The 18,370-nt window shown below is 36.5% G+C and overlaps 1 protein-coding gene across 5 annotated transcripts in view; it reads left to right on the top strand.

Moving 5' to 3' along the window:
- The window catches only part of KIF21A (kinesin family member 21A), a 150,978-nt gene that overhangs the window by 61,497 nt on the left and 71,111 nt on the right, over positions 1–18,370 (top strand). For all 5 annotated transcript variants that reach the window (XM_049625280.1, XM_049625279.1, XM_049625277.1 and 2 more), the window contains exons 2-4: positions 16,123–16,345; positions 16,475–16,657; positions 18,062–18,211. In XM_049625280.1, coding sequence (XP_049481237.1) covers positions 16,123–16,345; positions 16,475–16,657; positions 18,062–18,211 — 556 coding nt within the window. The remainder of the gene's footprint in view (positions 1–16,122; positions 16,346–16,474; positions 16,658–18,061; positions 18,212–18,370) is intronic.

The following is an 18,370-nucleotide window of genomic DNA, read 5'->3' as shown; positions in this document are numbered from 1 at the left end:
AAATGTGTATCATCTTGGTCCCTAAATTTATAGTAATTTTTTACACAGCAATAGAAAATGAAATATGGATGTTCAGAGTTCTGTGTTGCTTGTGGATTTTTTTCCTCCACATCCTACCTCCTGTCCTGATGGGTGTGGCTATTAGTGTTTGGGGCAACCTTGTCCAAGGATTGTGGAGTGGGAAATGCAATCCAGAATAAAATTTATAAGCTTTAATATCTGTTGAGCTGAGAGCTGTCTGACATCATCCCATGAACCACTGATTCTACTACTGTAGTGTGAAGCTGCTTGACTGTGTAATGTCTAGAAACCTAAGTTATTAGGAATCACACTTTAAAAGAATTCTGTTACATCTCTACAGGTAATGTGAGAAGGCTCTTTAGAAATGATAGATCTTATAATCATTATTACAATTTATTTTAATTTATTTTTTGAAAGTTTATTTATTTATTTTGAGAGAGAGAGAACACAAGTGGAGAGGGGCAAAGAGAGAAAGGGAGAGAACATATCAACCAGGCTCTACACCATCAGTGCTGAGCCCAATGTGGGACTCGAACTCATGAACCCTGAGATCATGACCTGGGCCAAAACCAAGAGTCAGTCACTTAACCGACCGGGCCCCTGCAGGTGCCCCTATTAGGATTTACTTTAAGTGAGAAACACTCTATTAGTAGAAAAGCACATGTTCCTTTGGTTGATTCCTTTTACCTTTTATTTCTTTTTCCTCAAAATCCTACCTACTCAAGAGACCTTTTAAATATCTTCTCCCCCCTGTCATGACTCTCCTTCCTTCCCTTTTCTTTTTTTTTTTAATTTTTTAAACTTTTTATTTATTTATTTATTTTTTAAATTTATTTTTATTTTTGAGACAGAGAGAGACAGAGCATGAGCAGGGGAGGGTCAGAGAGAGAGGGAGACACAGAATCCGAAACAGGCTCCAGGATCTGAGCTGTCAGCCCAGAGCCCGATGCGGGGCTCGAACTCACAGACCGCGAGATCATGACCTGAGCCGAAGTCGGACGCCCAACCGACTGAGCCACCCAGGCGCCCCTCCTTCCTTCCCTTTTCTAACTTGGGGTAATGTCTTCCACCTATTTTATTGTTAGGCTTTGAAACTCAAGAGTCCTATATCAGCATTACCCATAGGTTATTGGAAATACAATCTCATCTCTCACCCATACCCTCATCATCAGAATCTGTATTTTTAGAAGTTCCCCATTTAACTCATGTATAAAAGTCTGAGAATTTAGGCTGTAAGCCTCTTTTATGGTCTTTAATTTTAGTATTTGCTTCATTTCTTGCATTAGGTGATAAATTCCCAGGTGTCAGAAACCAAATTTATTCATCTTTATTTCTCCTGCAGTGCCTACCACTTACATATAGAGGTGCGGAAAATAATTTACACAATAAATTATTTGTTAACTTGAATCAACTCTAGGAAGTGTTCTGTTTTCTGAAAACTTTTAATTCTTATAGTTTCAAATATCTGTTATTTAGGACATCATTTTGTTGATAAAATGGGAACCTTTCTAATCTACTTACAGATATTAGAGCTTTGCAGAGAGGGGAAAGCTGATGGTTTAGAGAGCTCATTGTGGTTCAGAAATCTCTAATGACATTTTTATTCAATTGTTTCCTCAGAATGCATGAATGTAGTTCCCAGCTCTTTTAGTATCCATGCTAATGGATGAGATTTAGTTATTTCTCTGACCTTCAATTCAAAGAAGAGGATTAAGTGCATTCTGTGCATTTATCAAAGATACTTTAGTCTCTACTGTTTCTCTCTTACATTCATGAGCTAGAATATCTGAGAGAAAGCCAGCTTTCCTATATACCTCTCTTGCCCACTAGCCAGGGACCTTTTCACTTCCCTCTGATCTTGTTCTATGCCCTCTCAATTTTTTTCCAAATAAAAAATAAAGGTAATAGACAAATTAAACTGGTGAGAATTGAATAGGGAATGCTGTTTGCATGTTTCATTGCTGATACTTCATGAAAAAATATAAAGTTCTATGATAGTCAGCTGGATTTCTAAAAACAATCTGTAAAAAATGAAGCAAATGTATTGAATTTAACTATTAGAAAGATAATTTCACTGATAGGTAATTTCATTCCACATGTTAATGTATGGTGTGTGTGTGTGTGTGTGTGTGTGTGTGTGTGTGTGGCTTGTTAACTGTTCATTTTTGAGGACTGCTAAAATAACTTAAAAAAAAAAGTCTCTTTATATTCTGAGTCCCAGTGAGACTCTTTCATGGTCAGTTCTGCCTCATAACACTTAGCATGCATAATAGTTTAAGATATTAGAGTTGTTTCATAGAGTGAATCCAATATCTTACTCAGTGTAGGCTTCTATAACTAGGTACTGTAGGCTGAGTGGCTTAAACAAAAGATGTTTATTTCTCATAATTCTGAAGGCTGGAAAGTCCAAGATCAAGGTGCTAGTGGAAGGCCCACTTCCTGGCTTGCAGACAGCCGTCTTCTTACTGTGTCTTCAAATGGTAAGGAGAGAGAAAGAGAGCTTTGGTTTCTCTTCCTCTTGTTATTAAGGACACTAATTTCATTGTGGGAGCTCCACCCTCATGACCTCATTTAAATCTAATTACCTCTCAAAGGCCCCACTTCCAAATACCATTCCATTAGGGACTAGGACTTGGACATTACAATTTTGGGAGGATACCATTCACTGCATAGATACAGTATGAAAATAATTAAAAACATTTTTTTTTACATTTATTTATTTTTGAGAGACAGAACACAAGTTGGGGAGGGGCAGAGAGAGAAGGAGACACAGAATCCGAAGCAGGATCCAGGCTCCGAGCCATCAGCAAAGAGCCCAACGTGGGGCTCGAACTCTCAAACTGTGAGATCATGACCTGAGCCGAAGTTGGACACTTAACCGACTGAGCCACCCAGGCACCCCTGAAAATAATTTAAAAAATCTAAGGCTGCTGGGGTGCCTGTGTGGCTCAATTGGTTGAGTGATCACCTTCGGTGCAGGTCATGATCTCATGGTTTGTGAGTTCAAGTCCCACATTGGGCTTACTGCAGTCAGCTGCTATAAGTGTGGAGCCTGCTTCAGATCCTCTGTCCCCATCTGTCTCTCTGTCCCTCCCCAACTCAAGCTCTTTCTCTACAAAAAAAAAAAAATCTAAGGCTGCTGAATCTGTTAAAAATGCCCCATTGGAATAAAGTCTTTTTTATTAAATACAAGGTGATTGGAAGTTAAGAGACATTGGTAGACTTGCCCTCTTGAACACGATTCATGTTTTTATTTTATTGGCAATCAGATTACCTGTAATTGTTCTTGGAATCATCACAATATGAAGTTTTTAGAATTTTAGAGCTGATGCACAAGGGAGCTTTAGGATTATCTAGTTCATCTCTCACTATATGTAGGAATTTTCTCTACAACATTGGTTTTTGAATTTACTTTTTGAACTCCAAATTATCTTTTTCTTTCTAAAATAAAATCTTATAAATAAATAAGGAGCTGAATCTGCCATGTTTTTAAAAAATGTTTATTTTTGAGGGAGAGAGAGTGCTCACATGCACATGGGGAGGTACAGAGAGAGGGGGATGTAGAGGATCCCAAGCAGGCTCTGTGCTGACACTAGAGAGCCCAATGTGGGGCTCCAACCCATGAATCGTGATTTCGTGACCTATGCTGAAGTTGGATGCTCAACCGACTGAGCCACCTAGGTGCCCCTGAATCTGCCATGTGTTTTTTTTTCTGTTTTTCTTTTTTCATGTTTGTTTGTTTGTTTGTTTGTTTAGAGAGACAGAGAGCATGAGCAGGGGAGGGGCAGAGAGAGAGGAAGAAAGAAAATTCCAAGCAGGCTCCACGCTGTCAGCTTAGAGTCCAACATGGGGCTCAGTCTCATGAACTGTGAGTTCATGACCTGAGCTGAAATCAAGGGTCGGATGCCCAACTGACTGAGCCACCCAGGCACCCCTCAATCTGCCATGTTTTAAAGAAAGTGATGAAAGACAAAGCTTCTCCACCCTATGTCCACACATCAACTTGAAGTCTTTCAGGCAGAGGAACTGAAAATCAAGAAAGGCAATTTATTACAAAGTTAGATGATAAAGCCAAACTTAATACATTAGAGTCAAACTCCAAATGCATAATTTTAAAGACGTTTGCTTCTCTGAGTAGTTATAACAAACAATGGACACCTTGAAACTGCTTACTTCTGATGATATGAGGGCTTGGTTTTCATAGGCCTATTTTCAGAGGAGCCCTGATTTCATGAAGGAACCTTAGGGGCTACTATGGGTAGGGAGCCTAGTGGTGAGGAATTCCTGGAGTACTTCTAGTAGAAGTGACTTCATTATAAATTTTTTGCATATTTGGCTTTAAGACTAAGATTATGTTTGGGAGGAGAGTAGGTGGTAGAAGTAATGGCATTATGTGTGTATATGATTTGAGAAACATAGGGTGAGAGGGTCTACTACCAAATAAAGTATAAATATCACCGCTCATCATTGCTTCCAAAGTTTGGTGCTAGGCTGGCATTGTGTTACAATCTCTTGGAAGTTTGATTAACATATTAACTTATTAATTTAAAAATATTAAAAGTAAATAGTCTGTTTTCATGTACTAACTGATTTGGTCAGGATCTTGGTGGGAGACAGATGACACATTCAGACAAATTGATTGGGGGAAGTGTAGTAGAGGATGGGTTGCACTAAGGAAACTAAAGGATAAGACAGTACTCTGTTGTGAGCAACACCTACTGTTGTAGATGTCCTGATAGGAGTTGTGGCCTTTGGTAAAGGAACATGGCCCACCAACAGGATCTGGTTAGGAAGGAACCAGGTGAATGAATACCTTGACCTCATTCATGCTGTACAGTGTCCTATTGGCACCTCCCACTGCTAAACTGCACTGGAAGACTAAGAGAAGAGAGTCCGTTGTTGTAGCTCATGAAGTTTAGTCTCCTAGGGCACAGAGTATGGTGAAGATGGATGAAGAATTGATCTGGAGAAGAAGACTAAAAGACATTTGGCAGAGATCCAATGTGGCTTTTGTGTGCCTTTTGGTGGCATCTTTCATCTTGCAGAGGGTGTTCCTTTTAGAAGATAATGTTTTAGTTTGGATGCTTACTTAGGTGTTGTCATAACATTTATAAAACATTCCTAAATTCTAGCCACTTTTATTATCCTGGCGCTTCTCTGCAAAGATCTATGTTATGACTGGGAACAAATGCACTTCCTGTATCTTTGTCTTTGCTTTGCCTGAACTGACCTTTCTTTCTTCTCAGCCTGGAAAATTCTAATCTCCTCTTAAGATCTAGGTCAAATATAATTTCTGCTGAAGATTTTCCTGTAACTATCGTATTCTTTTCTGACTAATCGTTATTCCATTTCTTCTTTGTATACAATATTCCATTGAACACATGCTTAATTTTCTTCCAGCTCTTTGTTTTTTTTTTCCCTCTCTGATAGCTACCTTTCTCAGGTTTTTGTTCTTGTTTTTAAAGTCCTTGCTTTACACACTGTTTGACATTTATTGGGGATTTGTTGACTCAAAGAAGTTTTCTGATGTTCTTGGGTTATAGACATGCTACCATGGACAGCCACCAGCAACAACAGAAATTTGATGAGCACTTTGAACAGTAGGTCGGTGGGTCATGTCATCACTTAAAGTGTCCTTTTTCCTTATTCCCTCAGTTTGTTGGAGTAGAAGGTCTTCAATTTTGGGGATAGAGGCTAAAGAAGAAAGCCCAGATTTTCTAAAAGTATTAATTACAGTGATGTAGAGGATTAGACTTTTCTCTAAATCCAGCATTTGGTTACTTTCTTCTTTATTTTGTCAGCCTATGTGCACTATTTCACTGTAGTTCTCTGAACATCTGACTGGTACTTAACAGAGAAAGTAGCATTTGAGGCTTCCCCTTATGAAGTACTAGTTTCCTCACTTATGAGAAAATCTTGTTCAGTGTGCTGTATCCTTAGTTGAATCATAGGGATGAAAACGTATGAGACATGGGAGTGGAAGTAAGAGAAGTCAGTGTTCCGTCATTCTCCCCGCCCCCCCCCCCCCCCCCCCCACTTTCTTTCTCTAATTAGCCAGTGGGGAACTGTACTTGAGGGCAATAAATCTTTGTTTTTCTAAGTGGCATTGCAAGCCAGAGACTGAGTAGGTTAGTCTAGGAATTGCAGCCCCAAACATTAATGCATATCTTTTGGTGTTTCTGAGTGAGAATAAACGAGTCAGGTGGACCACACAGAGATGAGGCCATAGGATACATAGCTAATTATACAGATTAGGATAGGATTTCTGAGTAATTTTTAAAAGTGATTCATCATTAATGGATTAAAAAAGAAATGAACTTCTCTCCATTTCTTCCATTCACATAAGAGTATACTTCCTGGTCCCAGGTACATACTGCTGTGCTTTATTGTTCTTAAGCATTTTACAGAATTAATCTCTTTAATGGAATTACCGAGGTGTGTTTCTTTCTTGAATGTCTTGGAGAAATACCTTTCTTTCCACCAATTATCACTGTAATTTAAGATCCATTTCAGGAAGGGGAACTTCTTTTTGTGGACCTATGTTACTTATTATTTATGCCATGCCTGATCTCTTAAGAAAACAATTCAGCAAGGCCACAGATGGTCTACAAGTTCCTATGATTTGTCAGAAACTCTCTTCTAGAACAAAAGGTAGAGGGTTAGAGTAGACCCTTTGTTAATGTGCGCATACTAACTGGAATGGAACTAGGAGAAGATCAAAAAAAGGGACCAGAAACTCCAGTGGCTCTGTTGTGGTGGCAATGGGATAGCTGTCCTGATTTTTAAGAAATGGAAAGGAGGAAATTAGTAAGTTATAGTTAACAGTAAAATATCAAATTGAACACTGGTAAGTAGCATCCAATATAATGATCATCCAAAACACTGACAAATGAGAAAAAGGCAAAGGATCTGAACAGTAGACAGATTTATTGGTGTCATGTAAGAAGAACAAAGGTGTTAAGGTGCCAAGTGTGCTACTTACAGATAGCTGTGAGTAAAAGAGCTACACAAAGTGGGAATCAGGTCAGATTATTGAGTAAACTGGAGAACTACCACAATCAAGTGGGGATGAGATCAGAATAACTCAAGCGAAAAAAAGAAGAGATAGTTTACAAAGACATTTAGGTAATGGAAAAATTTGTCACATTTTTGAAACTGTAGATTAAGGACATCAGTGTATTCTGACAGAATAAGAGGTTAACAATGGCCAAATGCAGAAAGGAAGACATTTGTGTGTTATTTCCCTTCTGTTTATAGGGAAAAATAAAAATACCTTGACCAGTTAGGAAAAGAAAGGCTTATTTGTTGTGATGCCTTTAATAAAACAGAGACAGAAGGATAGAAGAGGTAAGGGATAAGAGAAAGTCTGGAAGGTACTGCAAAACTACTTGTGTTTAAAAATAGAGGTTTGGGGTATATGGGTGGCTCAGTCAGCTAAGTGTCTGACACTTGGTTTCGGCTCAGGTCATGATCTCACGTTTCATGAATTCGAGCCCTGCACTCTGTGCTGATGGTGTGGAGCATCACTCTTTCTTCCTCTCTCCCTGCTCCTCCCCCACTCACATTTTTGCACTCTCTCTCTCAAAATACACAAACTTAAAAATAAATTAAAAAAAATATAGGTTTGATTGCCAGCATGTTTGGACTTAGGTTAATGAGTGATGTTAGAAAAAAAAAATGGTGATTGCACAAGTCCTAGGGGGTATACATTATAATGGCATACATTTATTTATGTAAATAAGCACCCTTCAGTAACTATAAATCATTGATTAGTTATTTGTCAACATTGTAGTCACTAGCATTTAATCAAATTTAATTCAGAACAAGACGAAAATGTATTATAATAATTTATTTCCCCTTTTTAAAAAATATTAAGATCAGGCTTTAAATTTTTTTTAATGTTTATTTATTTTTGAGAGAGAGAGAGAAAGAGAGAGAGAGAATATGAGTGGGGAAGGGGCAGAAAGAGAGGGAGACACAGAATCTGAAGTAGGCTCCAGGCTCTGAGCTGTGTCAGCACAGCCATGAGATCATGACCTGAGCCAAAGTCAAATGCTTAACTGACCAAGCCACCTAGACGCCCTAATTTATTTCCCCTTTTTAAAAAAGACTGTTACTCAGGAACTTGGTTCTCTTCCATTCGGATTGAAGTTTCTTTATTGGCTATATGGAGATAGTAAAAATGATGGTAATATTGAAAGGATAAAAATTCCCATTTTGACTTCTGTATGACATGTTAATATGAATAGCAGGATAATGAGGCTTGGTTGTTTATTGCTATGAAAATGTTAACTTTAGGGTTATGACTTCATTGCAAATGGAGGTATAACATTATTTAGCTTGATTGTCTTTGCATAGCAATAGATATTTGTATATTTGTATGTATATGTACACATATATATCCAGGTCGTGTTCACTGATGCATTATACCTCTATTCCTTACCTAATAGTTTTACATTTAATTGTTCCTTAAAGACTCAAGGTATCCACAGGGTGTTTTGAAAAATATGGCAATAGTTTGGGAAGCCTAAGAGAAAATCATGCATACCACATTGGAAGGCTCAAATGGATTTAAAATGATAAAGGTGTCTTACAAAGGGACTGACCTGGAGAATTTTCAAGTGGTGCTGTAGCAACAATAAGAACAACACTGGGGCGCCTGGGTGGCGCAGTCGGTTAAGCGTCCGACTTCAGCCAGGTCACGATCTCGCGGTCCGTGAGTTCGAGCCCCACGTCAGGCTCTGGGCTGATGGCTCGGAGCCTGGAGCCTGTTTCCGATTCTGTGTCTCCCTCTCTCTCTGCCCCTCCCCCGTTCATGCTCTGTCTCTCTCTGTCCCAAAAATAAATTAAAAAAAAAAAAAAAAAAAACGTTGAAAAAAAAAAATTAAAAAAAAAAAAAAAGAACAACACTTTATCTGTACATAGACTTTGCCACATATTATCTCATTTGTTCAACATTCTTTGAGGTGGATATTACAGTCATAATGGTACCATTTTTTAGGTAAGGAAACTGAGGCTAAGAGAGTGACTTGCCAAAGGTCCTAGTTAGTATGCAAGACGTGTGAAAGTCTGAGATTCTATCCTATTTATAAGTTAACAAACTAGTCTGTTACTGTGTCATGTATAGTGGCAGAAGCCACAGATTCCTGAGTTAGGACAGAGCATTGTAAGCTTCATGATGATTTGAACTGCTTCCCAATTCTCCCGCTTCCTCAGTTCATGGAGGCAATGCAGGTAGGCCTGTTACATGGATGTCTTGCAAGCCATAGGGCATTGAGAAACACAAACTTGGGGATTCACTGATTTGATAGTAAGCAGGAGCAAGCTACCTCTTTGTCCGGTGGAAGGTATTATCCCTAAAGGTTGCTTGCAGTAAAATGCAACTTTGAGAAATAATTCTTTTTTTTTTTTAATTTTTTTTAACATTTATTTATTTTTGAGACAGAGAGAGACAGAGCATGAATGGGGGAGGGGCAGAGAGAGAGGGAGACACAGAATCGGAAGCAGGCTCCAGGCTCTGAGCTATCAGCCCAGAGCCCGATGCGGGGCTCGACCTCACGGACCAAGAAATCATGACCTGAGCTGAAGTCGGATGCTTAACTGACTGAGCCACCCAGGCACCCCAAGAAATGATTCTTAAAGAGAGCAGTCAGGCTCTTGTATTCTTGGCATACCCAGCAAGAATGTGCAAGGATGCTCTGGTCTCATGGTGGATTGCCTCCTCCAACAGTATGTGGCAGAATTAGACTTTAAACTCCATCTTTTTGAATTTGATGACTAAAATTCTAGCTGAACAGGTAGCAACTATAAGCCCCTCACTCCCACCCCCATATATTTATCTTCTTCTTTTTTGGTCCTATCAAGAACATCTTGAAACTAGTCCTCTTGGCTTATTTGATATACTCAGTTACTGAAACCAGTTATTGTTACTATGAAGGTAGGAACAGAAAACAGCCCAATTTAAGGAAAACTTACTGGTCCTAGTTTCAGAATCTCCCCTAATCCTTACTAGCTACTGCCACTGCAAGGAGCTGTCTTTATGTTTTTATTAATGAAGTTCCTTGTTCCTATGGCACATGTGTATTTGCTATAAAAGTTGAAGGGAATGATAGAAACCATAAAGAAATAAGGAACAAGTGGTGTAACTAATGGTGGATTTGGGGAAGAAAAGGTTGTTTATTGATACTTCTTTTAGGTCAGGATTTTTCTTTCTTTTAAAGTTTATTTATTTTTGAGAAGGAGAGAGAGAGAGAGAGAAGCAGAGAGAGAGAATCCCAAGCAGGCTCCACACTATCAGCATGGAGTCAGACACAGGTCTTGGACTCACAAACCATGAGATCATGACCTGAGCTGAAATCAAGAGTCAGACGCTTAACTGACTGAGCCACCCAGGTGCCCTAGGATTTTGCTTTCTTAAAGGAATAATTAAAATAGAATTTGAAGTTAGAAAGGACCTTAGAGATATTAAATCTAGGTTCCCCATCTAGAAGATTCAGACATAGAATGGTTGAATAACTGTTCAAGATCAGGTTTCTAGTGACAGAATAAAGTGATGTAGCAATGTTATTGTGATAGTCACATGCCTGGTAGTGAAATGTTCCCCCCTTAACTAGAGCAGTTTATAGGATTCAGTTAATAAATGTTTGTTACATTACTTTGTTTTTATAATTGAAGAAGACCTATTATCTGTCCTCAATTCATTTACTAGTAGAGCAATAAGAATTCAATTTGATAGCTACTATTCTAAAGTCATGTACAAATTGCATAGATTAATTCAAGCTTGGGGTGGTCAGGGGAAAGCTTTATAAAGGTACAGATGTTTGAGCTAGGTCTTGAAAAATGGTTTCTGTGCAGAGAGATGGAGGTTTGGCATTCCAAGCAAAACAAAAACCACATACTTTGGAATGGTGAATGAAAGTATATAAGTTGACCAAGAAATGATCAGTGGTTGGATGTAGCTGGATGTAACTAGAATTGAAAATGGAATGACAGGTAGAATATAGATTAGGAAAATATTAGATACCATGCTAAATAACTAAGACATTATGGGGAGGAAACACTGATATTTTAAAGGAAGTTGGCATATGAGGTGCAAAAGAAAAAGATTGGTCCAGTAATCAGAATGAGTAAAAAAAGAAGATAGAAGCCAACTGCAGATAAAGATTTGAGAAATACGATATATGAAGAGTAGCAGAATATGCCACCCCAAAGTATGCCACTTTGACATAAGGATTATTTTGAGTGGAAGGCAATTAAAAAAAAAAAAAAGCAGATAGAAGGAAAGATCTCTGCCCTCCTCCTATTTGTCTAAAAGCAGGACATAAATTTGTAAAGGTTTTCCCCCACCCCTCTGGAACAGGAAGGACCAAAGTTAGTCACTAGAAATGGTAGCACAGGAGCCTACATAACAAACTTAGCTAGTTAGCCCTTATCTTCCATTAGTTTCTTCATACTCTCCCACTGTTTGCTGTCCTAGAAACTCAGTCCTTTTTCCTCTGTTAATATGCTATATAACTGCAAGTTCTAACCACTCTTTGAATTATTCATCACTGAGTATTTCCATATGTATGCATAATAGATATGTAAATAAACTTGTTTGTTTTCCCTTTGGTGACTACCAAGGGGAGTAGTCTTTTCTCAGTCTAATTTACAGGACTGCAGCCAGTAGAACCTAAGAGGATAGAGGGAAAAATTTTTTTCCGCCCCTGCAAGTTGAAATAGGGTCAAATGTTGAAGAGAGGTGAGGTAGGATGAAGACTAAAAAGGGTCCACTTTATTTAGAAATGACAAGTACCTCTTTCTGAGCAGTTTCAGGAGAGTGTGAGAGCAGAAGCTAAAAGGCAACTGTATGTCAAGGGAAAAATTTAGATGGGGGAAAATGGAGATATTTGTTCATGTACTTTTATCTTAAAACTAAATAATGAACATTTGTATCATATTCTGTTTCAAGCCTTGAATTTTTACAACTAGGTACAATAAATACTTTTCTGTTTTCTGTATGGCTCTTCATGGGTTTTCCCTTTCAGACCCACCCATTGGTCATTGGTCCACAAAGGATAAAGGGTCTGTACCTCATGCTAAGAAAAAAAGCACATTCTCTAGCAAAACTGTAGCTATTTTCCATAATTGCCTTACTCTGCCTACATTCATTTCCAATGCATCATTTTTTAAAAAAACCTAAATAGAGATAGATCATCTCTATTAGCAAATTAATATTATAGGTAGAACCCACATGATTGTTGGTCTTTATAATATAATGTTGCTATATACTATGAGAATATCTTACTCTAAATATTTATGACATAGGTTTTATGCATAATTGTTTTCCTTTAAGAAGCAGTTTCAAATGTTATCTACTTATATAATACACATTTTGAAAAACCTGCAAGGCTGTGTTACTATTTCTTAGTGTTAATGTTAACCAAAATGTTAACACTGATTATGTCTTAGTGTTGGGATTAGATGAATGTGTTTAATGTTCTTATTTTTATATAAAAATACTAAGAAATGAGGTATTTCAAAATATTTAATAAATGTCAGATTCTGTTTTTAGTCTGTTATTTCCCAGAAGGGTTGATATATTTTGTTTGTATATAATTTCAAATTATAGTTTTGAGATTGAAATTTGTAGCTGGGTGAATTTCAAACTCTTCACATTATTAAAGTAGGTGAATTGGCATGGGTTAGAACTTCATGGGAGAATTCTTGACTTGAGTATAAATTTAGGGAGTTGTAGAGTTTAAAATACTAATATCTGAAGGGGAATTGAAAGGGTGAATATATTTCTAACCTTTGAAGTATAGTCAACCTCCAATTGTCTACATGTGTAGGAGACTATCCCCTTCTAGGTGGGAGTTTCTCAGACTTGCCAGGAAACTGCCATTTGCCTGGATCCAGCTGAAAAGAATTCCACCCAACTTGGTGGTTTTTAAAACCACTCTCCCCTCCCATGCAAATGGGTGGAACTGCACATCATTCATGCTTCAAACACAATCCTCCTTGCCATTAGCAAGGATAAGAATCAGATGAATAGAGTTTAGGAGATTAACTTCTGAATGGTATTGACATTCTAAAATTGGCTGTCATATCTGCAATTCAAATAGCATCTACATTCCTTTGTTATGTTAAAATGAAATTAAAAGTATCTTAATAGCCAAATAAGTTAGCCTATGGTTATAATAATTTACTTAAAATTAATGAGGCACTGATTTCAGATAGTAGCCCAGTGCTCATTTTCATTTAGACAGTTTGTGTTTATTTTTATCTGTTTTATTACATGGGATTTGTTAAGCTTCACAGAACTGCTATAAAGAAGGGAGAGAGCAGAGTCCTGGGGGCATGAGGTCTAGAGAGAAAGCCTGTGTTCACATATGACTTTATGTTGGAATGCAAGGAGCAAGAGCTTTCCAAAGATGTGAAATTTAAATAGAGACTGAAAACATGTGATGTTCAGGCTGGAAAAGGAGTTAGGAATTGAGAGGCTGGGGAAGTGTCCAGGAGAAGAGAGCAGTATATTTGAAGGTAGAGAGAGCATAGCTTGTTAGTAAAACTGGTTAAAAATAAGCCATCACTGACACCACTATCGACAACCAAATCCTTTATTTCAGAGAGGAAGCATGGCAAGAGGAGAGACCGCAGAGGGATTTAGGGATGTACTGAATGATTTTAAGCAAGGTAGTGACCTGATCAACTTCATATTTTACAAATATCACTGATACTGCAACATGTAGAACAGATTGGTGGGGGAAAGAATTGACATAGGCAGGCTAGTGAGGATACTTGCAATAATCCAAGTAAGAGATAATGGTGGTGTTGATGGGGAAGGAAAGAAACTGGTGGGCTCTTGACTATTTCAGAGATAATTAATAGTTCTTGGAGATCAATTAAGTAGATGGAATAGGAAAGGGAGAGTAATTGAGGTTGACTCTCCTGTTTTTAGCTTGGCAGCAGTCAGGATGGTGATTCTCCCAAGGAGGTTGGGGATTTTGTTACAGTTTTCATACCATGATTGGATGAAGTAAGATAGGAAAAAAAGAGTTTGGAAAGAAGAGACCACTCATCAAGAAAACATGGAACCAGGAAGCCAAAGCTACTACTACATTAGCTGTTTCTGGTTGTAGCTTCATGTAAGAAACCCCTTTTTAATTTGTTATATCATTTTATTTTTATAGCAGTACATAAATATTATTTTCCTTTCCCCCTTTTTAATAATACAGTATCCTGCAGTCAAATAGTGTTAGATCTAAAAGAAACCTTGGAAATTATAGTTTCTATCCCAGGTGAGGAAATTGAAGTTCTGAGAGAAAGACTGCATGATAGCTGTGGAGTGACAGAAGTAGTTAAATCCAGATCTTCTAATGGCTACTCTTTTGTTCTTTCTACAGTATCTAGCCAGCTCCATGTTGATTATTGTGTTCCATTAAAACAAATAAGTGAAATTGAAGACTTGATGAAAGAAGAATAGCATTATCACAGAGGAAAGAAAAAAAATACATAAATGTATTGTTAGCACATTTTTTTTTTGTAGTATGGAATTCTATTTTAGATAACCAAGGTTGCAGAAATTCAGTCCCTTCTCATTATTATCTTCCCTATCATTCCATTGACCTTCTATCCCGATGAACCTGAAAGGGTTAAAATTTAGGCAATCTGGACTTATGTTTTGTTTTATTTCTATCTAATAAATTGATGAACCCATTCCACTTCTATCGGCCCCATTTAAAAAAAACAAAAACAAACTCAGATCTCAAAAAATAAGAATGTGGAACCAGATTCCTTTAAAATCCTTTCTTTGGTCTGTCTTTATCATTTTATGTTTTCCATTGCTGGTTGTCTTTACTTTCTCCTTAAACTGCTTCTCTTTCATCATGGCAAATAGGAACCTTTTAAAAAACCTAGGTACAGTGAGTGATGTATATGTCCAAGATAGATTAAATATAGATTAATCTATCTATAGATTAAATATAATAGGGCCATATTTTGGTTTGTTCTGTTAGCAACATATCACCATCTTTACTTTTCTTCTTTGAAAATAGGCCTTGAAATCAGAAAGAGAAGCAGAAGAGGAGGGTCCTAGAATCTGGAGCAGATGGGGGTGGGTGTAGGGTGGGTATAATGCTATGGTTTTCCCAATAGTGGGAGGATACCCTAGGAGATGTGCTTGATGATTCACTGGGTTTTGGAGAGAAGATAGTGGAACTTCTGTTTGTATTCCTCTTTAATTTCTTTCTTTACAATATTCTGCTTTTGTGTATATCATAATACATGATATATCAATACAGTACATGCATATCATTTATTATGAATATATATACATATATGTTGTGGTAGTGTGCTTCAGGATGTTAAGCTGACGGAAGGAAGTGGTTAAATAAGTTTGGAAACCATTGGTGAGGAATTTGCAAAAAAGACAAGTCAAGGGCATCAAGATAAAGATTATATTTTTAATTTTTCACTTTTGGGTATTGTCTTCCCTGGAAATAAAGAGAAGAAATTTAAAACAAAAACAACAAGACACAGCATTTTGGAGGCAGAATTTATTTAACTGAATCTTTACCTATTACAGACTTATGGAAAAGTGTTCACCCACAAAAGTATTTAATTTTAAGATTAATTTTATTCTTGTTCATGATTTTTGGGGATTGTCAAGTAACTCGTTCTGAAATAGACTCAGTATAATTTAATTTATTTAAACTTTTCAACTGAAGGAACAGTAGTAGATTACATTAGTGTTTTAAAAATATTTGGCTAGGGGCGCCTGGGTGGCTCAGCGGGTTAAGCGTCCAATTTTGGCTCAGGTCATTATCTCCCAGTTCGAGAGTTTGAACTCTGTGTCAGTCTCTGAGCTGTTAGCACAGACAGATCATGTCCCGCTTCAGATCCTGTGATCCTGTGTCTCCTTGTCTGCACTCCCTCACTTGTGCTCTGTCTCTCTCTCTTTCTCAAAAAATAAAATAAATAAAATAAAATAAAAATAAAATAAAATAAAATAAAATAAAATAAAAAAATAAAAAGATTTGGCTAAGAATTTTTAAGTCCTTTTTTTTCTAGTTTTTTTTCCAATTCATTTTAATTAATTTTTTCCCTGATTATTTCTCACAGAATAAGACCACAACTTGCCAAAGAGAAGATTGAAGGATGCCATATTTGTACATCTGTCACACCAGGAGAACCTCAGGTCTTCCTAGGGAAAGATAAAGCTTTTACTTTTGATTATGTGTTTGACATTGACTCTCAGCAAGAGCAGATCTATACTCAATGTATAGAAAAACTAATTGAAGGTTGTTTTGAAGGATACAATGCTACAGTTTTTGCCTATGGACAAGTAAGTACCAAATTATTTTCATAGAAGCTATAACTTCGCAGAAGTGTCAGTTCAGTTGCGTTTTTAGTTTTGTTTCTTTAAGTTATATTATTACACTAAGCATGCATTTTTCTTTGTTCTTTTATTCAGACTGGAGCTGGAAAAACATACACAATGGGAACAGGATTTGATGTTAACATCATCGAGGAAGAACAGGGTATTATTTCTCGTGCTGTTAAACACCTTTTCAAGAGTATTGAAGAAAAAAAACACACTGCAATTAAAAACGGGCTTCCTCCTCCAGATTTTAAAGTGAATGCCCAATTCTTAGAGGTAATAATCTAAGTGTGTCATTAGTTTCCTTTTACATCTTATCCTTAAGACCATAGCCCTTATGATTTTATACTCCCAGTTTGTAGTATAGTATTTGACACTTAGTGCTTGATAAATGACATCTGAGTAAACTAATAGGTAGTAGTAATAGGTAGTAGTAACAATAGATAATAAGTAATAAGTATTCATTTTAGTATTAAAAGTTATAAACACTTGACCAGTGTTCATACAATAAAACAATTAATATTGTTTATTTCAGACTCTATCTTATAATTACTGTTATACTGTAGGTAGGCTCACAAAGCTCTGGGAACTCAGTGACTAAAAAGGAGGGAAGGTATGTGGAATAGTGAATTCAGGCTGTAGCACTAGCTGGGCTGCAAAAGCTGGTATTCCTGCTAGGATGTCCACAGATTGGGGCAGGTTTCGATTAATTTAGGGCAGTCTAGTGTGGTGGGAGGGACATGACAGTAAGAGGACATCTAGGATTTGAGCACTATTGCAGTTAGGTGGATGGCAACATTATAATTCTAGGTGCTCAGTCCAAAGAGGCTTCTAGTCTAGTTCTAGTCTAGATTACCTGAGCTAATCATTTTGATCATTAATTAAATTGTTCAGCATTATATAGCACAAAATAGAAAATGTAATTCAAATTTAACGTCAGTTATCTTACTGCTGGTTTTAATGGACATCCCAATTTAGTAAAAACTAAGAATAATGTAATTATTTACATTATGTATTTCTGCGAAAAGAAAGGTAATAAATAGTGGAAAACAAAAAGACATAGCGTTCTTGTGTCTTCCCTTTCACCCTCCAAAATGTTGTTAGGCATTGTGACTTTAAGTATATCATTAGAAAAATAGGTATATGAATCCTCTTCTAAGGTTGTGGTTCAATCTTCTTAGCCACTATTAATACAGAAACACTAATATTGCTGACCTTGGAAAAATACTAAGTGTTAATTTTTAGATACAGTAAGAAATGTGGTAGGGCAACAGGAAATATTTTTAACTGAAGTGGTAAAAATTCTTAGAAATTTCCCTAAGCTTAGGATTTTTCTGCATTTGGTATTTCTAAGTTTACTTGTATTTATAAATATTTGTTTATCTCTTGCAAATGATTAATAGATCATTTTAGCTAGTCTTCAACTCATTAGTCATGATTAAGTCATTTACTTTTCTTACTCTTATAAAGAAATCTGGCACTTATTTGTATTTGTAATAATAACACAAATTTTTGTTTGTATTATATTTATTTTATTTATTTATTTGTATTATTTTTATGTGTTATTTTAGAGAGATGTTATTATGAAGACATTCTAAGATATGTTTGAAAGATATGCACTGTATGTTAATAACCATGAGGCAATTTCTGCTGAAATTAAGCTTATAATATTTTTTGTAGCTATACAATGAAGAGGTTCTTGACTTATTTGATACCACTCGTGATATTGATGCAAAAAATAAAAAATCAAATATAAGAATTCATGAAGATTCAACTGGAGGAATTTATACTGTGGGAGTCACAACACGTACTGTGAATACAGAATCAGAGGTGACATTTATGTTAAAGTTAAAATAGAGCATATTTAATTTTATTTGATATCAACTTTATTGCTAGTTTGCTTAAGATCAGGATATGAAATTTATATCCTTATATGTAATATGGAGTTAAAGTCTTGTCTTTTCCAATATTTATATCCAATTTATATCA

This window comes from Panthera uncia, chromosome B4, assembly GCF_023721935.1.
Source record: "Panthera uncia isolate 11264 chromosome B4, Puncia_PCG_1.0, whole genome shotgun sequence".
NCBI classification, from domain to species: Eukaryota; Metazoa; Chordata; class Mammalia; order Carnivora; family Felidae; genus Panthera; species Panthera uncia.
Note: the sequence above shows the minus strand (reverse complement) of the source record. Positions and strands in the feature narration are given on the sequence as shown.